Here is a 22,061-nt window from a genome sequence, read left to right on the forward strand (position 1 = left end):
ACACAATATGTTCCAGCTACATTTAGTGCACCCTTCCCCCAAAACACTTTCCAACTGCTATTTATTTCTATTATGTATTCTATATCTGCAGGTAGTTAGTGTGTACACCTTTTATGTGTATAGAAGAGTATGTGTATGTGTATATTTTATATACTGTAACTACACTATATTATATTTCTGCACCACTCTTTCTGCATCATGGCAACAAGACAGCTTGACAATAAATATGATTGTGATTGTAACACTGCTGTGCCACCCTCCCCTGCAGCTGAGCCAAAAGCCATACTCCAAACAGTATAACCACACTGTTTTAGAAAAAGCAAAATAAATTGTAAAGCACATTATTAGTTTGGTTAACATGCCAAATTATGATTATTTACTTGCTTTTCCTAAACACAAAAACTGGTCCACAAAAAGTACACAAAAAGTCCAGTGTGCCAATTCAAATTTGTGTACAACAACAGCTTGTTATTTGCCAAGAAGACGATTTTAGATGAAATTCTAAAATATTTGTGTTTCCTTGTTTTTATGACAGATGCTCTAATAAATTTAATAAGAACCATACATGCAATGCTAACCATATTCATACAACAACCCATGTTTGTAAATGGAGCATCTTATCCTGTGCACACACCCAAGGAATCCCAGGACACCATAAACCTGTATAAGATAATCTGCTGCCTTATGTTGGTGTTTAGATGCAATCAGGCAAGTACCACCTCCAACTACATTTGCTTTGAACTGTATTCTGACAACATTGTCATGATGTATATGCAAATGTACATTATATAGGCCTGTTTGAGCTCTTCTTGCAAACTGCAGCTCTTTACAAATGATATTGTTTTTAAATGTGTAAAACAGGGTTTTTAGCTGATAAAACTAAAGTGTTAAACAAGCTCGTCATTATTTTACACCTCAAAGTTTAGAAAAAAATGTGATGAAACAATAATCAAAATTAAATTAAATAGTCCCTTCTATCATCATGCTTCAGTTGAATGTTAAAATTATAGTTATTACATAGATCGTTTCAGAGGTTTGCAAGTGAGGTTTTCTTCCTCGTGTTGTTTTTACTGCATGGTCATTTCAAAGGTTGTAAGAAAAAAACTTTTCAAGTTCTGTGATGTAAAACAACGTGAGGGAAAGAGCAATACCACATGTGTGTCTGTTTTGTGAGCTTTGGTTAGCCTTAAATGTTCATGTGTGTTTATTTTTTATTTTATATTATAAAATTGTCTCTAGTTGTTTTAGTATTACTAATATTACTAGCATTATCATAATCATTTCAGTATTATCACTTTACCATCAGGGTCAATACAATACAATACAACTTTATTTATATAGTAGATTTAAAAACCAATGGTATACCAAAGTGCTTCACAATAAAACAGCAGGTTAAAACATTAAATTTTAAGACCATTAACAAAGTAGTGAATATGTTAACAGGTCAATGGCACTAATTACACAAGAATAAAAGTGAATATCAAATCAAACTTGCAACTCAACAAGGGCTCTATGCTCTATGGTTTATTTGGTTAAAGGATTGATAAAATTATAAACAACATGGTATTGTTGTTTTGTTGTTTTGATAAAATCTTTTGTTGTAATCCATAATCAGGTCATCTCCTCTAAGTCTCATCCTAAAAGATTATATATATGGATGTATTTCCTCACATAACCTGCATTTTAACTTTGAATTGTGTCTTTTTAATGTTTTCCTCACTGTATTGGTTTTTCTAGCTAGAATGTCATCTTTTACACTGATGAACTCATAACTTGTAGGGATGTCATGATAGCCGTGATATTTAAAAGTGATACAATGATAACATGATGAAATTATGATAGTATTGTAAGTAAATGTGTAATTGGTTAATGAAACTTTCTTGATATAGAGCCAAATCACAGCAACAGTTGTCTCAAGCTGCTTATGTAATATTTTTGTAGACTGATGGTTACAGACTTTTTCACCGTATCAGTGCACTTGTACTGTCAGGTAATGTGTTTGCCAAAATGACAAAATACCACTTTTACCATTCTAATCACAAATTTAAAATCTGATATAGTAATGACTCCAGTGAAGCACACTTTATTTTCATGCACTTATGAATTACTCAGTGGAAGTGTGATGGAAATATTACTTATTACTTAAAAATATAATATTTATTGTTTCTTTTCAGCTGTCAAGAGATGAATGCATCATCTGCCAATGTGACTGTAGTCTTACAGTACCGAGACTCATTTGCTAAAGCTGTGACCAAGAATTTGATTGTTGTGGTCCTTGGCATCTCCATCAGCTACATCAATGCCAACCTCATTCACACCTTCTGCAAACACCAGGTCTAGTAATCTTTCTTTCATGACCACTTATATAATCAGGCTTAAAGCTTTAAATGGGATATAAATCTTAAAGAGTCCTGTCAGTTATGCAGCTAAAATTGTATCAGCAAATACCTTCATTATTTGTTTTTATTCACCTTTAATAACCATAAAGTCCCAGTGAAATCAAATCTCTTTAACAGGAAGACCTGAAAAAGGTAGAAGTCATACAAAATCAAAGCTAATCTGGAGACACAACCAGTGTGTCAAAGCATCAACGTTCAATGACATCTCATGTATATGGTGAGATGCAACCAGTATCTATGGTGTCTACATTTGTCTAAAGAAATGGCACCATTTGACAATATCCATCATTTTCTACTGCTTGTTGTAGGGGCACTATTCAAACCAAAGATGCCTTACATATCAAATCATATCATATCTGAACAGAACTTTTTCAAAAATTGTCTTTCTACACCTCTCCAGATTTTCTACAAGAATCCCAGATATGTGCTCTTTATTCACCTGGTGATCAATGACATGGTCCAAGTGATGCTGACTGCCATCCTGTTCATCATCAGCTACACCATCTACAAACTCAGTGTCTCCGTCTGCTGCATCTTTATGCTGCTCGCTCTCTTCACTACTGAAAATTCCCCTCTGAACCTGGCTTGCATGGCAGTGGAGTGCTACATAGCCATCTGTTTCCCTTTGCGCCATGCTCAGATTTGCACTGTCCAAAGAACTTTAATCTTGATCAGTTTAATTTGGATGACCACAACATTGTCTGTCCTTCCTGATCTCTTCATCACCTTGGCCACAGAACCCCTAGATTTTTTTCATTCTCGTGTGTTTTGCCTCAGAAACACTGTCTTCCCACATCCCCTCATCATCCAGAAGAGGGATATAACATATGCAGTGTTCCTAGTTATAGTTTGGGTTACTATCATTTACACTTACTTAAAGATCCTATTCACTGCAAAAACAGCGAGCAAAGATGCCAAGAAAGCCAAAAACACAATCCTCCTGCACGGGTTTCAGCTGCTGCTGTGCATGGCAACATATGCAGCTCCTCACTTAACAAATGCTCTGCAGAAATGGTTCCCTACGAATTACACTGATTCCCTCTTTGTGGTCTATGTTACAGTGCAAATACTGCCACGATCCATCAGCCCCATTATCTACGGCATTCGTGACAAGACTTTTAGGAAGTTCTTGAAAGGGAATCTGTTGTGTAAAATCACCGTACATAAATCAGACCATCAAAATAAGTAAAAGTGAATGTCCTGGCCCCTATACCTCTATCCGGTTCATTCAGTCATGTAAGTTGGAAATACCATGAACATCTAATAAAAGTCTTGATAGCTTGATTAGTCTTATGTATTAATTGGTATTGTTATATATTTATGGTTTTTACATTGTTAATTTGTGTATGTGGCGGGGCGTGGTCAGCGGTGCCGCAGCAGGGAAGGTGGACGAACCTGTGTGACATCGCAATCACACCTCACCAGATTAAAATCTGTGCTCTGCCTACTATTGCTGTTGCTGTTGTAGAAGTGTTCAGCTGCAAGCTGTAACGCTGCAGCTGTGTATGTAACGTGACAGCAACCGGTACATAAAAGAATAAAGATGCTGGAAAGAATGTTCATGTTGTCGGGTCTGCCGTGGTCATTTACAGTGGTGCTGAAACCCAGGAGGGGGGACTGGGCAAGCACAGGGAGGTGGTCGGGAAAATGGTGGCTGAAATGGCGGCCACACAGCGGGAACAGGCAGCAGTGTCTCGCCGCCAGTGGAAAGAGTTGCAGTATCCAAGCGCCACCTACAGTTTATAGCAAGTCTGACAGCTGGCATTAGTTCCTGGCCGACACCGCCTCGACCCCCACCTGCAAGCCTCAACTGGACGGGACCTAAGGTCCAGATTGGTCCGGCGCCTGTGGTGGCCCCAAAGGTGAGACCAGCTGGGACGCAGCCTGCTTCCACACCTGTACTTACTCCTCAGGTGGGAGCGGCTTGGGCCCGGCAGGAGCCAGCTCCTGTTCCAATTCCCCAGAGAATGTGCCGCGGCGTGATCAGCGTGTCCTCGACTGGACCAGCTGGAGGTGGAGGTCGAGGAGGTGGGCAAGGGGCCTCACCAGCCGGAGGTGGAGGAGGTGCATGAGAGTCCGCAAGGGGCTGCTCCAGCTGGGAGCAGCAGTAGTGGAGGAGCTGTGTGAGGAGTCGGAGGTCCCCGTGCCAGGTGAGCCTGCTCGGCCGGAGGGCGAAGCGTGCGATGGCCCCACCAAGCCTGAGGTCGGCGTGCTGGCCAGACCAGCCTCACCTCCACCAGAGGGCGGTGCACCAGTTGATCATGCGCACTGGACGTCGGCCCAGCTGAAGACACTAAACATGTCTAATGTCAAGAAAAAACGTTTGTGTGATTACCAGAATTTATTCACTGATTACATATCAGGTGTCAAGTTAATTATAAGCAAAGGAAATCTGGCTTAAATAGTCTAGACTAGAAAAGTAAGTGAACTCTATGCTAACAACTTTTCCAAAAGCTGCCTTCAGTTACATGCATAAGGAGAAAGGATTAGTTTGGGTTGTAGAGAAGTCCTTCCTTTAAATAAATGGTTATTGATGCAAACGCTGATGATCTATTTCTCTCATTTCTATCAAATACACAAAGTTGTAGTGCTTGTAAGATTACAGTTTCAAACATGATGAACATAACTGTATACAGTTTAACTGTGCTTTTAAAAATGTTACAGGTTACAATATGTCTTGGAGTTCATTTAGAAAAGTTCATTTTGTGTAACAGAATTTACATTTCTACAGTAAAAGTGATAAAATTCTGGTGTACATAACATATCTCACAATATTTTATAGTTCTTTGTGTGAATGATGTAAATGACCCCCTACTTGTTAAACCTTTTCGCTATTTGTCCGGTCTTTTATTTCACCTTTCAGATTTTCTACAGTAATCCCAGGTTTTTACTTTACATGATGGTCAATGGCATGTTTCGTGTGACCGTGTGAATGTTTGTCATCAGCTACACAATCACAAAAACCCCTGCCTGTTGTATTCTCCTCCTGATTGTTCTCTTCATGTTGGGTTTTTCAGGCAGTAAGAATTTATCTAATGTATGAGTTAGAATTATTTTTAAAAATTCTCAGATCTCATTGGGCTTTGGATAAACTGTGCACACATCACAGATCAAACCCCACCCGCCACAGTCCATGTGTACTCCCTCTATATAAAAAGGCTGCTGCAATACCACAATCACAATAGGATCAAAATCCATTCAAGGTCAGTACTGTCATGCTTCACTTCACACTTCCTTTATTCGAAATGAAAAAAGAACCACCGCAGAACTGTTCACAATTTAACACTGTTTTTAAATCATATTTGCTGTATTTTGCACCGTTGACTGTTTTTTGCCTCTGAAACAGGTTCTTTGGATGCTGATATGAATTTGACACAGGTTGACAGCAATGCCACAATAACTTTGAATTACTGGAACACATTTGTCAAAGCTGTTGGCAAGAACGTGACCGTTGTTGTGTTGGGCATCACCATAAACTACATTAATGCCACCATGATCCACACATTCAACAAGTATCATGTGTGTAAAGTAGGCCTGCTACTTTACTTTAACTGTCACAGAGTTGTCATATTTTGTTATCTTTATTATTTTTTTTATTTTAAGTTGATTTTTTTTATTTTGTTTTCAGCTCATGTTCCTTTGGTTCGAAGGCTGAGCTTGTCTGCTGTACTTTAAAAAGAATATCAAAGAGAAATGCTTGCTTTTTATGTAGTCCTTATTACTTTCAATGTTAGCTTATTTTTGGATATTATTTGGGTGTTTGTAAACCCCTGATTTAGACTGCAACGAACAAACAAAATCTTCTCTGTGCTTATTTTGTTTTATTTTAGTAATTACAGCACATTGGGGGTTTTTTTATGTCTCTTTACGAACTCAATTATTCACTTATATGTGATTTACTGTTTCTGTGAGGCAATACTTAAATCTAATTATAATATGTACATGTTTTTACAGTAACGCTGTATGAAAAAATTTGACTTTTTAAATCAACTTTATGTTGTTTTGACCTTTGCCTTTCTTTAACCTTACTCTAAAGATATAGTCTAATCTAATCATTAATTATGTCATTTAAATCAGATCTTCAGGTTGAACCCTCGCTACATCCTGTTCATCCACTTGGTGTTTAACGATATCATCCAACTGTCAACCAGCATTTCCCTCTTCATCTTCTCATATGCATTCCACACCATCCACGTCTCCCTCTGTTTGTTACTCATCTTGCCGGCGATCTTTACCACACAAAACACTCCTCTTAATATAGCTTTTATGGCAGCAGAGTGTTGTGTTTCTGTCTGCATCCCTCTTCGATACAGCTACATATGTACAGTCAAAAGAACATATATTGTAATTGGCATAATCTGGGCGATAAGTTCACTTTCCATTTTGCCAGATCTGTTCATTCTCTTGGCTGTTGAGTCTTCACAGTTCTTACAGTCGAGAGTGGTCTGCAACAGAGATACTGTGTTTCGGAACAGCTATAGTGTAAAGAAGAGGGATGCATCCCACACACTGTTTCTGGTGGTAGTTTCGGTCACACTGTTGTACACTTACTGCCGAATTTTGTTTGTGGCTAGATGTGCTGATTCAGATACTAAAAAGGCAAGAAACACCATCCTGATTCATGGGTTTCAGGTGCTGTTGTGTACAACGGTTTATGTGCAACCTCCATTAATCAAACTACTGGTAACCTTCTTTCCTGAAGGGCTAAGTGACATAAACTTTGCCACTTTTATTATTAACCAAGTTCTCCCTCGCTTAGGAAGTCCTATAATCTATGGATTACGTGACAAGACTTTCAGAAAGTTCTTGAAAAGGCATTTGTGTGCAGTGAACCACCTTCCAAAGATAATATGGAAGCTGTCATCATAAAACAGCAATATCCAACTCATGTACTGATTTTAGATGGGAATACATTTTCAGCATGTCATTTTGTATAACTTCTGCTGTTTTCGTAGCTGAACTACATTAAAATATTTTCACGGAAAGTTCAGATTTTTGGAGGTAGAAAAAAAAGAGCCTCATTAGTATTCATAAGCTTTGCTAAAGCCAGTGTAAAAATAATGTTGTTTAACACAATCAAGGAGGAAGTTGAAAGATTATAAACTCTGCAAATGCACAAAAAGCCTATATGCAATATTATAATTCATTTAAAAGTTTTTAATCAGATAACTGGTCTGTGCATGATGTGTTGCCTATATTTGGGTGTATTTGGTCACTGCTAGGTCAGGCCTTGGGTAGCACTAGAGACATGAGAGACATGGCACTCATTTCTGAATTGACATTTTTTAGAGAATTTTATTTAAAATGTGGTTTTCCCTCTTTTTACCTCCACACCTGAACTGAGGCTTATTGATGGTACTTCTTTTGGCTCTTCAGAATTTTTGATTCTTAAATAAATTTATTAACAAAAACGTTTTGTGTAAAAAGAATTACTAATGTAATCAAATTTTGATTATTTATATGTCTTACGATATATGACAACATACATGGAACAAGAAAAAAAGGAGGGGAAAAAAAGAAAAGCAGCTTCAGGAACCGGCTCCAACCAGGGCTGGACTGGGACAAAAAATCGGCCCGGGCATTTTGACTAGTGACCGGCCCACCAAGTATTATAGGAAAAACCATAAAGCCTTTAAATGAAACAAATGCTGTTGTGACAGTGATGTACACTGTCTTGTTGGTATATATGTATGATTTCTATACATTTTGCATCAGGTAAAAACTTTGGTTATAAGATTCAGATAATTATTTATTAAAAACTAGACATTTTAAATGAGAATAAGAAAGAAAAGTATTTCTTTGTGCCCCCCTTTCCCTGTTAATGCTGGTGTTATTTGGCTCTCAGAAACAGTTCATAACTTCCCTTCAACTCATTCATGTCACCTAAAGGTAAACCTGTTTCTACATCACCTGTTCAGCTCTGATGATTCAGTAAGGACATCTCCTGGTTTCATCTTCATGTTTCCCTCTCACCACATATCCAAACTGACATCATGACCAGCAGCTTTACAGCTGTGGCTCCAGCAAACATCAGCTGATACTAGAAAGTAATATTAAATAAATTCTAACAACAGCTGATCAAGCTTAAACGTACTGCTGTTGTTTAGCGCGACATCCGCTGGTTTCTTCTTTCTGGCGCAAAGTGGGCGATAAACAAACAAGAGAGAAAAGCCGATCAGCTGATCATTGATCAGTTTCATGACTGGAGTAGCAACAGGAGAGAGAGGGGGGGAGAATGAGAGAAGAAGAGACAGCTGCAGCGTAAAGACACAGAATAACTCCAGCTTTGTGTCTTTTTCATTGTAGCTGAAGTCCGGGACAAACTGTGTTCCTTTCCAGCTCAATACAAAACGTGTAATATTTTCTCTGAATGCGGGACGGTTCCGTTTTTTACAGGACGGTTGCAACTCTACTAACTAACCTTATGAATAAAATAAAGTTCACTATCAGTAACATCATAGCACCCACCCAGCTGTATAGAAACTCCATCATGCTAGCTAGCACGCAGTACCAGTTATTGTAGCTGACTATAAAAAGTTAGAACAACAAAAATAAACTCCACCTAAACTTGGTTTATATCTGACCCAGATAGACTGCAGGTCAGAACTTCTTACCTGAAGTTCAGTTAACTTGACACTCGGACCGGCGGCCGCCTCGGTTCTTTCCTCCTCCTGCATCCCCTTTCCCTCATTGACCTGCTGGCCTCTGTGGAAGCGCCACCATAGCCACCACCAAACAACTGAGTTATTCATAGCGAGAAAATTTCATGACTGGATTAAATGACTGACTGGGTTAAATGCGTTAAAGATTTTAATCGCGTTAATCATAATGACGTGTTAACGCGTTAACGTTGGGAGCCCTAGCCAAATGTAAAGTTTCTTGAAGGGGAGGTTTATAGTGTGGGGTTGTTTTTCAGGGGTTGGGCTGGGCCCCTTAGTTCCAGTGAAAGGAACTTTCCATGCTTCAGCATACCAAGACGTTTGGTCAATTTCATGCTCCCAGCTTTGTGGGAACAGTTTGAAGATTTAAAGGTTTGAAGGTGGAACAGTTTGAAGGTTTCAACTCTCATCCGAGAAGCTTTTTCATAGACATAGATGGCTTGCATGTCCACTGTGAACAACCATCTTTGAACAGAGGTGGTGGTTTACGACACCAACTGTCTGCCATCTATAATCCAGTTTTGAGATCCTTTCCCAGACGCCTTACCGCCCACTCACAACCTGGGCCTTTTGACCTCAGGAAATCACATGATAGGGTGGGGCCAGGTTTCACAGTAGGTTCACCCGAAACCTTGGCTGATTGTGACCTACACCTTTTTTCACACCTGGGCTCATGTGTTTAGGTAGAGGATCAACAGAGGGTTCATGACCCCCTTGGGGGGACACTCCCACAGGGCTTAAATCTGGGACTCTCCACCATTTGACCCTAGAACTGAAGAAGCTTCTTGGATGAGAGGTGAAATGTCTTCAAGCAACTTAAAGAAGTCCAGACGCTTTTCTTTCCAAGTTCTGTAGACTACCATTACCTGGATGACTGAGAACCTTCACAGACAACAGTTTGAATACCTCTTGTTGTTCCAACATGACTGCAGACCAGTGTACAAAGCAAGCTTCATGAAGACATATAAGAGGGGGTTTGGCCCTGACCTGACCGAGTCCTGACCTCAACCTAAAGAACACCTTTGGGATGAATTAGAGTGGTCACCGATCCAATTCTTCTCATCCAACATCTGTGTCTGACCTCACAAATGCACTTCTGGAAGAAAGATCAAAAATTCCCATAAACACTCCTAAACCTGTGGAAAGCCTTCCCAGTAGTGTTGAGGCTGTTTTGCTGCAAAGAGTGGGCTGACATCATGTTAAACTCTATGGATTAGGAATGGGATGTCACTCCAGTTCATTTGCATGTGACAAGTGCAGACAAGTCAATACTTTTGGCAATATAGTGTAAGTCAAAGGAGGCATTTGGTACTTTGGTATGTGGTTATGTCTGTTGGTGTTAAGGTTAAGCTAATTTGCTATTGATCTTTTCTTTGTTTCTTTTTCTTTTGACCCTTTTTGAGAATTTTCCATTGATGCTTTATAATACATTCTACTTAAGTATTTGTTCTATATAAATAATTCATATCTTTTGACTACATAATGTATTTTAAAGATTTCAGTGACTTTTAATGAGGGCTATAAGGGCTCTGAAACTGAGGCCAAATTGACATCTTCCCATATCACACATTTCTCCCACCAGGATAAAAAGTATAAAGAGGAAATATTTTTAACTGTCAATAAATGAAAATGTCTTTTTGTCTTGTTGTTTTTTTGTTTCTGTCATTTTAGATATATTTTTTTAAATTTAATAACACCCAGAGTGGTATAACAGGGGCTGGTATTAGTTTACAGAGATGCCAAAGTTTAACCAATGAGGAGAAACATTACCAGTGACATCATTTCTAACCTTTAGCAGGAGTCATGCATCAAACTCCGTAATATAAAGACAAATTATTTCCACATCAGTTTCCTAACTGGTCAAAGTGGAGACTGAAGTGCTCTGTCTGAGGTAGGAAAGTTTTTTGTCTTTGTCGCTGCTATCAGTTCATTATAGTTCAGTATTTAGGATTCTTTAATGCATACATAAAGCTCGAGCAAAGCAGCTTATTCGTAACTAGTATTTTTTTTAGCTTATAAATTAAGCATACAGTGGTTAAGGATTGAACATGTCACTAATTTTCTAAGTAAATATATTTCTATTGACATGAATTTCCACCCAGATGTCAGTCACAACCCACCCAGTCCACACAAGCAAAGGACTCAAACCATAGATGTCCATAAAGTATGTGTAATAATAAGAAATGACCCAGGAAAAATAATTAAAAAAGGCTCACTTAAATTTATTTCACACTTCATACAAAAGCCTTTGTTGGTGATGACGGCTTCAAGACGCCTCCTGTAATGGAGAAACTAGCCGCATGCATTGCTCACGTGTGATTTTGGCCCAGTTTTTTCCACACAAACAGTCTTCAAATCCTGAAGGTTGTGTGACCCCTTTTATGTACTCAGTTGGAGACTGGCTGGGCCACTCTACCAGTTTTATTTTCTTTCTCTGAAACAGTTGAGAGTTTCCTAGCTGTGCATTTAGGATCATTGTCTTGCTTCAAGTAAAATGAATGTTGTGCTTTACATCACTGCATCCAACACTTCGCATTGCACTTGAAGATGTAAGGTTTGGATGCAGTTGCTCAGTCATGGAAAACCACTGCATGAAGCTCTCTACACACTGTTTTTGAGCTAATCTGAATGCCACATGTGGTCTGTAGCCGACTGTGCAGAAGGTTAGTGACCTTTGCTCACTCAGCATCCCCGGACGCCTCTCTGTAATTTTACACAACTTTGTGGCTGAGTTGCTGTTATTCCCTGTCACTTCCACTTTGCTATAACACCACTAACAGTTGATTGTGGAATATTTAGCACTGAGGAAATTTCACGAATGGGTTTGTTGCACAGGTGGCATCTTATCATGGTACCAAGCTGGAATTTACTGAGCTCCTGAAAGCAACCCATTGATTTACAAATGTTGGTAGAAGCAGACTGCATGCATAGATGCTTGATTTTATACACCTGTGGCCATGGAACATCTGAATTCAATTATTTGGATGGATGAATGAATCTTTAGGCAATAAAGTGTGTGTGACTTACTTTAAACTCTTTTGTAAGGATCCCGAAAAAACATCTCTATGAATTCCTCATCTTATGCCCTCAATGCGTCGAGCAGTCTGAAATATCGCGATTCACCAAGTGCAGCAGTGGCCAAAAATGTCATCGTTCTGGCTCTTGGCTTTACCATCAACTATATTAACGGTACACTGATACACACCTTCAGAAAACACCAGGTCAGTATTTATTGTTATTGTTGTTTTTATTTAATTATCATTAATGTAAAAGTATACCTAAATATTGTTAACACAAGAAATATATATGTATTAAAGTAATAAAAGTGAGATGAGGAGTTTCATGTCTTGTCTTTCAGATATTTTATTTGAATCCTCGTTACATCCTGTTCATCCACCTGGTGGTGAATGACATGATCCAGCTCACTTCTTCAATTAGTCTATTTGTTTTCACTTATATCTTTTATCAAATTAATGTTGCATTCTGTTGCTTCCTTATCACTTTGGCTATCTTCACCACCTTCAATACTCCAATAAATTTAGCTCTCATGGCACTGGAGTGCTACATTGCTATTTGTTTACCACTGCAACACGCTGAGTACTGTACCACTAAAAGAACATACGTGGCTATAGGTTGGATCTGGGCCATGAGTGCAGTCTCAGCTATGTCAGACATCGTTATTATTCTGGCAACAGAGCGAGTGGAGTTATTTTATTCCACAATACAATGTGAGAGAGATAACTTATTCCGGCATCCAATCATTGTAAAAAAGAAAGAAGTTTCATATTTAATTTTCCTAATTGGTGTTTTGTTCACCTTCATCTACACATACTTCAGGATATTTTTTGCTGCTAACAAAGCTAAATCAGCCGAGAGAGAGTCGAAGAAGGCGAGAAACACGATCCTGCTCCACGGCTTTCAGCTTCTGTTGTCTATGCTAACCTATATAGCAACTGCATTAACGCAGGCTCTGGTGCGCTGGTTCCCTAAACAGTATCTAATAGTTGTTTTTATTTCCTATATCATAATCTACATTGTCCCCAGGTTTGTTAGCCCTATTGTGTATGGGTTACGAGACAAGACATTTAAACAGTATTTGAAAAAGTATCTGTTGTGTACCATGAAAATGGGTAATGAGACAGACTTTAGACTATAATATTCTTGTTATCTAGCAGAGGGCAGCTAGAAAGGTGTATTGGTAAAAAACATTACTTAATCATCAGGTTAACTGGATTTCATCCTCTGGACATGCATTGGGTGCACATTGTGTTCCAGAAAAAAAACAACCAAATATTAGTTAATATATTGGATTTTTAAATGCTCAGACATAGGTATCACCATCAGTCTTAAAATCATAACCCTTGCTCTTGTTAGTAGAGTTGTATAGAATCTGAATTAAGTAAAAAATAATTTAAAAAAAGCAAAAAGAAAAAAAAGAAAAAAGGTTTCTGTTACTAGTGATAATGTACTGTTTTAACTCTTTGGCAAATATTTGTCCATGTAAAAAGAAAGAGCATCCTCCTTCAGTTCTAAGGTTTTATGTATCAAAACATATGATAGGTAAGTAACGGGCGATACTAAAACTAATGCTGATGTCAGCAGTGGTAATATGGAAATCCCCCAAAATCTCATCTGCATTGTTTTTGTTCTTCTTTGTGTTGATGTCAACATTATCTATATTGTAGTTTATAATGTAATATAGTTTGGTGTCATTATGAATCATATAATGGTGTATTTAAAAAAAATGTTTTAAAAAGCTGAAAGAAAGTTCCTTTGTCTCACAATGCCTAACATACTGCTTTAAAGTTTGGAGATGATCCAGTGGAAACTAGTATTTTCCTAATTTGTGTGACTGTGTGATGTTTGATCTCTGACCTTGAAGCAGATACTAAAAAGGTGTATTTTATATCTTGACCTATTTGATTGGAGCATAACTGGCTTAAATCTTTGGCTTCTATAAGCTTTAAATACTTAAGATACATTCATGCAGTGTGTGATTTTGCGAAACTTTATGCAGTCATTGCGAAGTTGTAGGGCTTGTATTGGAAAAATAAAATGTGTGATGGACACCTCTCTTCATTTCCTTTCATATGATGTAGCACTTGACTACATACTCCCTCCCTTTGGGGAAAGAGTAATCTGGCCTTTAGCAGGTCTTTAAAATAAGCAAATGCAATCTGACATGAAAAAAGCGTGACATATTATCGTTATTTTAATTTTTTTTATTATGCCAATATGCAGAAGCAGTGTGTAAAAAAATAAATACATGCTTACTGCTGTATTATTGTAGGTTCTTTACATTACAGCATAAAGTGCCTTGAGGCAATTTTGGTTGTCTTTTGGAACTATATAAATAACATTTTATTGAATTGACAGAATGCTGCTAAATATATTTATTTATATAAAAACAAACAAAGCAACGTCACCTCAAGCTGCTTTTTATTACAAGATTGCAACCCTCCAATAAAACAGAGAAAAATCACCAACAAATAGATGTCAACCTGTTAGCAACCACCTGGTGACACTGGGAAGGAAGAACTCCTTTTAAACAAAACCTCCAGCAGAACCAGGCTCAGGGAGGGGCAGCCATCTATTACGACCAGTGGTCTTAGTAGATGTCAGCCATCTACTAAGACCACTAGATGGCTGACATCTACTGGTGGCAGGAGGAGCAGCAGACAGGACCAAAAACACACTGGAAAAGAGACAAAAATTAACAAAGAATGACTAAATACACAGTGGTATAAAAACAAACCATGAATTGCAGCTGGCTCCTAGCCTTTGCATCCTGACCCTCCCCCCACATCACTCAAACAGGTGCTGCTCGGTGACCTACCCCTCCTTTTTAATTACCTTATAGTGATTGTGGCTCTCAGTACATCACTATAGAAATAGGGCCTGCAGGAGCAGGTGTGTTAGCCAGAGATTTGTGGTTGGGGCTATTGTCTGCCTCTCAATTTTATCTGCACTTTATAGGCCTTTTCCACTCGTACCTGCTTATTTTAGCTCAACTTGACTACGTTTTAGTGCTTTCCATTAGGTGATAGTTCCTGGTACCAGGTAATTACTCCATCAGAGTTCCAAACAAAATGTGATGTCTACCGACTGTATGCCACCAATCGGCTAGTGGTGGCACTCAATGAGTCATGACGGTGTCTCCTTCACAAAAATCCAAACCACTATTTTTAAAACCATTGGTGCAGCCATTGAGGGAAATGTCTGCACAAAAAACATCCTGACTCTGACAAGAAGCTACACACCGAGCAGCAGGTATACCATCACCTCGACATCCTCCTTTGTTGTGGCATTTGTATTGCATACAAATGATGTCACAGACTTTCAGCCACATTGCTATAACAACCCCACACGTATTAAGTGGTACGCGATTGTAATAGATGAGTTGAGTCACTTTGAGTGGAGTCAAATACGTACTAGTGGAAGAGGTAGGGGGGAGGTTTGGATGATCAGCAGTCACATGCTCATGTTATCTGTCTCTAAATTAAATAGCACTCTAGTTTACACACACACTCATGCTTTAAAACTCATATACACAGACACAACACATGCACCAACATATCATGTCAAACGCTGACAACAGCGTGTGTGTTTGTGTGTGTTAAGGAGGGGCCTCGACGGGTTTGGTGGTTCAGGGGAGCATTAAAGGACTCCTTTCAAAAGGCCCGCTCATCAAGGGCCTTAATACCTATTATTTTTATTTGTCTTTTACATCAGTAAGATAAAGAATGTTTTCACCTCCCATTTTGTGAATCAAGCTGTCAGAACAAACCAACCTTTTGTTTACTACAAGTCACCCCAGTGTGGAAGAAAACCTGATGACATTTTTCACCGAACTGTGAGCTGTAAACCTTTTCTGTATTTATAAAACATATTATAACTTAAATAAACCTTAACAATACTCTTGAAAGAACTGGCAAACAGTTACTCGAAGTAGCTTTGCAGCTTTGTTCATGTATAGGTTGTTGTGTCAACTAACCAAGAGGGCAAAGGAGCAGTGTTCGGCAAGTTACTTTGAAAAAGTAATTAATTATAGTTACTAATTACTCCTTCAACAAAGTAACTGAGTTGATACCTGAGTTACAAGATTCTAAAAGTAATTAATTACTAGGAAAAGTAACTATTGCGTTACTTACCCTCTGGGGTCCAGAGTATAATTGGCTGTTTTTAACCACTTTTGATTTTCCCTCGACATTACACCTTTAAAAGCCTTGTTTGGTATCATTCTTTTCAGCACAACCTCACGTGTCTGAATTTACAGTTATGTTTTCATTTGCATACTGTATTAGCACAACTGATCTAAAATCAAACAAAAAACATAAACTCAGAGTAGAAAAAGTTACATTTTTAAGTACACACTCCAAACACGCTAAATGTCACAAATCTCTCATCTCAAAACACGTTCTCTCAATTTTTTCCACTTTCTTTCTTTCTCTCTCTCTTTCGCCATCACTCCTAAAACTTCTCCCTCTTCCTAAACATATGCCATATCATTTTTTGATTGGTCGACATTGTACATTTTTCTACCAACACGAAAGGGCTGTTTTTTGTTTTTTAGACAGGCACTAACAGAGCTGTGCTAATCATCGCCATATTATGCAATTTAGGCAACTTTAAAAAAAGGGTTTGATCATGAATCACACATTGCCCTGTGTGTTAGTAGGTAGAGAACTTTACTTTTCCTACCACAGCCTGTATGTCTCATGCACAACTACATTAGTGCTTTTTACAGTGGTCTCACTATTTTGCAAATTTCTAAGATTCTGTTCAACACTGACCGTTTCTTTTAACTCAAACAAGTAGGCTTCTGCCACTCCTCTAGCACGTCCCACATCTGGGATGAAGCCCTCCAAATGCAGAATCTTCTGAATGCAGGTATAAAAAGCCCGTTCCACAGTCTTTTTGTCAGCTCCTCAAAATATCTGAAAAGGTAATATTTTTCAAAGAGGAAAACAGCATGAATGTTTCATTTTACTAGGGGCCAGAATTGTATCCCCGACACCAGGGGTGGCCAACTTTAGGTCTCAAGTGCCGGTGTCCTGCAGATGTATCCTTGACACTGTTCAGCAAGTTACTTTGAAAAAGTAATTAATTATAGTTACTAGTTACTTCTTCAAAAAAGTAACTAGTGTTACAAGATTCTAAAAGTAATTAATTACTTGAAAAGTAACTATTGCATTACTTTAAAAAAAATGTTTACCACTCTGGGGTCCAGGGTATAATTAGCCATTTTTAGCTACTTTTGATTTTCACTCTACATTTCACCTTTAAAAACGATTTACTTTGTCTTGTGTGGTATTATTTTTATCAGCACAACCTCACGTGTCTGAATTTACAGTTATGTTTTCATTGCGACATACTGCATTAACACAATTTATCTAAAATCAGACAAAAAACATAAAATCCAAGTAGAAAGTTATGTTTTTTACCGTAACAATCACAAACATGTTTAATAAATCACATTTCATAACTTTAAATCAAATATAAATTGTCAGTTTTAAAAACCTATACACAAGTTTTGCAAACAACAAAGTTATTTGCAGCCATTTACCTTTTACCCTTTTTTTAAATAACCATTTCAAACTATTTACAGAACAATCAGCTGTTCTGCGTTCAATAAGATGCCACACAAATTATTTGTGCCACTATAAGGGAGAACATCACAGCCTGATACCTGCAGGTCTGACAGCAGCAGGTGTATCACTCCTCCTGTTTTCTACCTGGAGACAGCAGTCACCTCATTGTTCTGACACACAACACAAAACTATCCACAACACTACACACTAACTAGACAAGACAAAACATTAACTACACACTCCACACATCACAAACTAGGGCTGTGCGATATGACCAAAATCTCATATGCCGATATTTCATTTCATATCCCGATATCACGATATAGTACATTCAGTAGCGGTTTTAGATACGGGCGACACGGGCGGTTGCCCGGGGCGGCATCGTGGTGGGGGGCGGCATCACGGGCATCGGCAAAAAAAAATTGCTCGTACTCATGCTGCCCCGACATCATGCCAGCGCATATTGGGAATGTCACAGGCACCGATCGGTTTTCTATCGCCCATTTGCTGGGAGTAAGGGCGCCCTCCGTTTGCGAGGTGCGCCTGCTGCTTGCGGCACAGGGAGGAGAGGGCGGGGCGGCGGGGGATTCTCTGGTTGGCTGGAGCAGCATCTAATAACCAGCTCGCAAAATAAAACAAAATAAAAACAAACCAACAAACACGAAAACACCAGACATCATGATACAGACTTATAATTTGCACCGATGTTTTTTCTAAATTCTATACGAGAAAAGTGAGCGCGAGAGCCCTCGGTGCGCCTGCTCGCTGCTGAAGTCAAAGTAAACTTTATTGTCATCTCCGCTACATACAGTCCAGTATACAGAGAGACGAGACGACGAGGCTCCAGTTACAGCAGTGCAAGTAAACAAACAATAAATATAAGAAGAGTAAGAAAATAAATATACACTTTAGGACCAGGGGTAAAGGGATGAATAACAATTTAAAATATATATTTTGTTGATTTAAAGTCTCACATAACCCATTTTTAAAGTTTAAAAAAAAGATAAAAGAAGAGGAGGAGTGTAGCGACTTCCACAGTCGCTAGATGCCGGGGATGGAGCCTATTTGCCTGACGCGCTGTCAACTTCACGCAATAATGCGAGAGGTGGAATTGCTCGCTTGTTTATTAAAGTGCTTGAAAAGTTTACAGAGCAATGTGATCGGCTCGCGATTCAAACTCTTAAAACATCACAGCTCTAATGCAACAAGGGGAAACTCGTTGTGCTGCGGTCAACAAAAACTACGGCTACCCAGCCCTCCTCTCTGTCAAAATCAAACCAGTGAAAGACAGACTGACAACGCCCTCTTAATGTAACCGCTAGCACCCACGTGACTCCCGTTACACATCACCATAGCAACCAAACAAATGAAAACCCAGTGATCATTAAAATTCAATACATTTAATTATGGCTCCTACAAGGAGAAACGAGCAAAAGATACAGGTAAGCAGATGTGTCATTGGATAATGGCAGGTCATGTATCCTAAAACATTAAGAATCAGAATACTTTCTTAATCCCTCAGGAAATTATGTGGGTTACAGTTCCTCCAAGAAGAAATGGTAAAAATAGTAACAGTAACAGACTAAACTCCAAACAATATATACAATAATATAATATTAATTAGTCAGTGTCAATTGTTGTTTTGTCCTGTTCTCATTGTATGACGAATTATGATGTCTGTTTGGTAGCCGTTTGCATAATACGCATACTCTCTCCCTCTTCATATGTGTGTGTGTGTGTGGGGGGGGGGGGGGGGGGGGGCACTGAGTACATTTTCTTTGTATTCAGTGAATAGTTTATATAATCACCACTCCTTTTTTTTCATTTAAATTTAAAAAATCAAAAATGAGAAGTACTCATCAATTTGTAATTATTTCTGTTCTTTTATTTAGAACATCTGAGCAAATGTTTGACTTAGAATGTAAACATAGAATGTTAATGTATCAAATATAAAACACTTTTCAAAGACAAATTACTAAAGGCCCAATATAAAATACTGCTATATAAAATGCCTGACATAAACAAAATGTGAACTGTAGCAGCAATAAGTCTCACAACATATATTAAATATAAAAGAATCAAAGCACTAACAACTAAACTATATAAGGCCAATAAACCCTTTAAACAAAATAAATACAAGCCTAACATTAACTGTCAAAACCAAATGTAAACATTGTACTTCAAACTGTAGCAGCAATAAGGCTTACGTCAAAAATATATTAAATATATAAATAAAAGAAATTTCCAGGTTTGAATTTTAGCATTATATGAAAATAACAGTAAAGACAATTCAAACAAAAATAAATACAAGCCTGTCATATACATTAGTCTATAAAACCCAAAATGTAAACATGATTTTTTTCACGCTTAAACTATAGCAGCAAACTGAGGTTGACAAAACAAATATATAAAACCTATAACAAGCAAACAATACATTCCAAGAAGGAATTACAGCATACAAAAACTAACTTGGCAAAACAGTGCTTCAAAATGTTTGCCCCATCTTGCTGAATCTCAGGGAATTGCCTTTAAAGGTTGAGAGCCAGGAATACAAGTTGATCAACTCTTTCTGGTTTTAGTGCAGACCTTTGGCATGTTACAGTGTTTCCACTTGTACTGAATGCCCGCTCTGAGGGTGCACTTGTGGCAGGAATACACAGGTATTTTTTAGCCAGCTTAGCCAATAGTGGGAAATGTGCCTCATGCTGCTTCCACCTATCCAGAGGGTTTGTTTCTGGGCAAGCTTCCAAGGTTCGGAGATATTGATTGAGCTCCTTTTCAACTGAATCTCTAGTTGACAGAGGGGCTGTTTGGCTTTGTGTTGTTTTTTTAAAGTAGCTGCTCAAACTCTTCCTTTGTCTCTTAGCACAAACCTCTGGATCGTCTTTAGAAGCTCCAGCTGATGGAAGGGGGGCTGCCTCTGCTGATGCCGTCTGTTCAGCCACCAGGTTCTCCAGTTCTGACCTAACTCTGGTCTTCATGTTCGCAACCTTCTCCTCTTTAATATATGTTGTTTTGAAACAAGGGTCAACAAAGGAGGCCATGTCAAGCAGCTCCTCTGTGGTTTGGTCATCATATTTGTCATTTAAATAATTCAGGATGCCCTCTTTGATGGTGGTGGTCAGCTGTGTGTCGTCATCCTGAGGCTTAAGCACTTGAGTGTTAAAAAGATGGAGGACTGCTTTCAAGTATGACACACTGGTATAATGCTCCCCAGATAAAGCATCCGTAAATTCCGTGAGAGGACTCAGTGCTTTATTTAAGGATTCAAGAACATCCATGTCCTGCCATGCTAGGACTAGATCTTGTTTAGGTCTTGTTTTTCTGTCTGCACGGAGAACCTGTGAGAGCGCTTTCTCTTGCTCTATAACTCTGTTAATCATCTGTTGTAGGGAGCCCCACCTGGTAGGGGTGTCTGTGATAAGCTGGTGAGCAGGTAAGCCCAATTCTGCTTGAACCTTGGCCAGTTCACGTCGTCTTTTCCATGAATTGGAGAAGGCACTCACCAATCGCTTGCAGACACCAACTGCTCGTTCCACCTGAGGTAGTTTCAAATTCCTCTCTGTGTAAAAAAAAAAAAAAAAAAGTAAGATACATATATTTATCGGTTACACTTTAAGGTAGAAGTAACATTTTTTTAGGCTACATTCTAGTAAAATGTTAATTTGCACATCGTAGTACGGCAAATCTCTGTTAATGAGTTACAGCGGATCGCCCCGTGCGTGGGGCTGGACCGCGCTAACGTGTTGACGCCGTCCAGCCCCAAGCACGGGGCGATCCGCGGTAACTCGTTAACGGAGATTTGCCGTGTTAACGCAGTTGTGGCGTAAACGTAATTAACGCTGACAGCAAACACTGCAGGGAAAATTATGCCTTAAGCAAATTGTTTTGGTAGCAATTAATCTTCCAAGCTTTCAACATCCTTGTTTAAATAGTACCTTCAGAACTGTAAAATCCTACGTGGCCTGCTATTGTTTATTATTACTGAAATATAATTTTGCATTTAGACACTCACCAATGGCTAGGTGGAGACGGTTAACCAAACACTGTAAGCGTGTCCACTCATTCAGCTGAAGTGCAAGGATGTTGTTTGCAGCATTATCCGTAGTGACACACACTAGACGATCCTCATGCAGTCCCCACGACTCAAGAGCTTCCCTGAGGCCTCTGGCTATTATTTCTCCTGTATGATCATCAGGAAAATAACTTGTCTGCAAACATCGACTGTAGTGTCCAGTCTCGGATGAAATGCACTGTCAAGCTCATATAAGGATGCGTTGTGCGGCTCGTCCACATATCCGTTGTTGCAGCGTAGTATGCAATGTTACGGACTTCATCCTCTACTTTGGCCCTACACTCATAATATAAACGAGGCAACTCAACTTGTGTGAAATGTTTTCGGCCGGGAATTA

The 22,061-nt window shown here is 38.7% G+C and overlaps 2 protein-coding genes across 2 annotated transcripts; both read left to right on the forward strand.

Moving 5' to 3' along the window:
- The first annotated feature begins 2,184 nt into the window (after window positions 1-2,184).
- LOC134627546 (odorant receptor 131-2-like) lies at window positions 2,185-4,471 on the forward strand. The gene is made up of 3 exons (XM_063473736.1): window positions 2,185-2,334; window positions 2,800-3,558; window positions 4,313-4,471. Exons 1-3 carry the CDS (start codon window positions 2,185-2,187, stop codon window positions 4,469-4,471), a joined length of 1,068 nt encoding a protein of 355 aa, XP_063329806.1.
- A 1,291-nt stretch (window positions 4,472-5,762) lies between these two features.
- Window positions 5,763-7,268, forward strand: LOC134627549 (odorant receptor 131-2-like). Its single transcript, XM_063473741.1, has 2 exons — window positions 5,763-5,918; window positions 6,477-7,268. Exons 1-2 carry the CDS (start codon window positions 5,763-5,765, stop codon window positions 7,266-7,268), a joined length of 948 nt encoding a protein of 315 aa, XP_063329811.1.
- The last annotated feature ends 14,793 nt before the right edge of the window (window positions 7,269-22,061 follow it).

This window comes from Pelmatolapia mariae, linkage group LG5 (assembly GCF_036321145.2).
Source record: "Pelmatolapia mariae isolate MD_Pm_ZW linkage group LG5, Pm_UMD_F_2, whole genome shotgun sequence".
In the NCBI taxonomy this organism is placed as follows: Eukaryota; Metazoa; Chordata; class Actinopteri; order Cichliformes; family Cichlidae; genus Pelmatolapia; species Pelmatolapia mariae.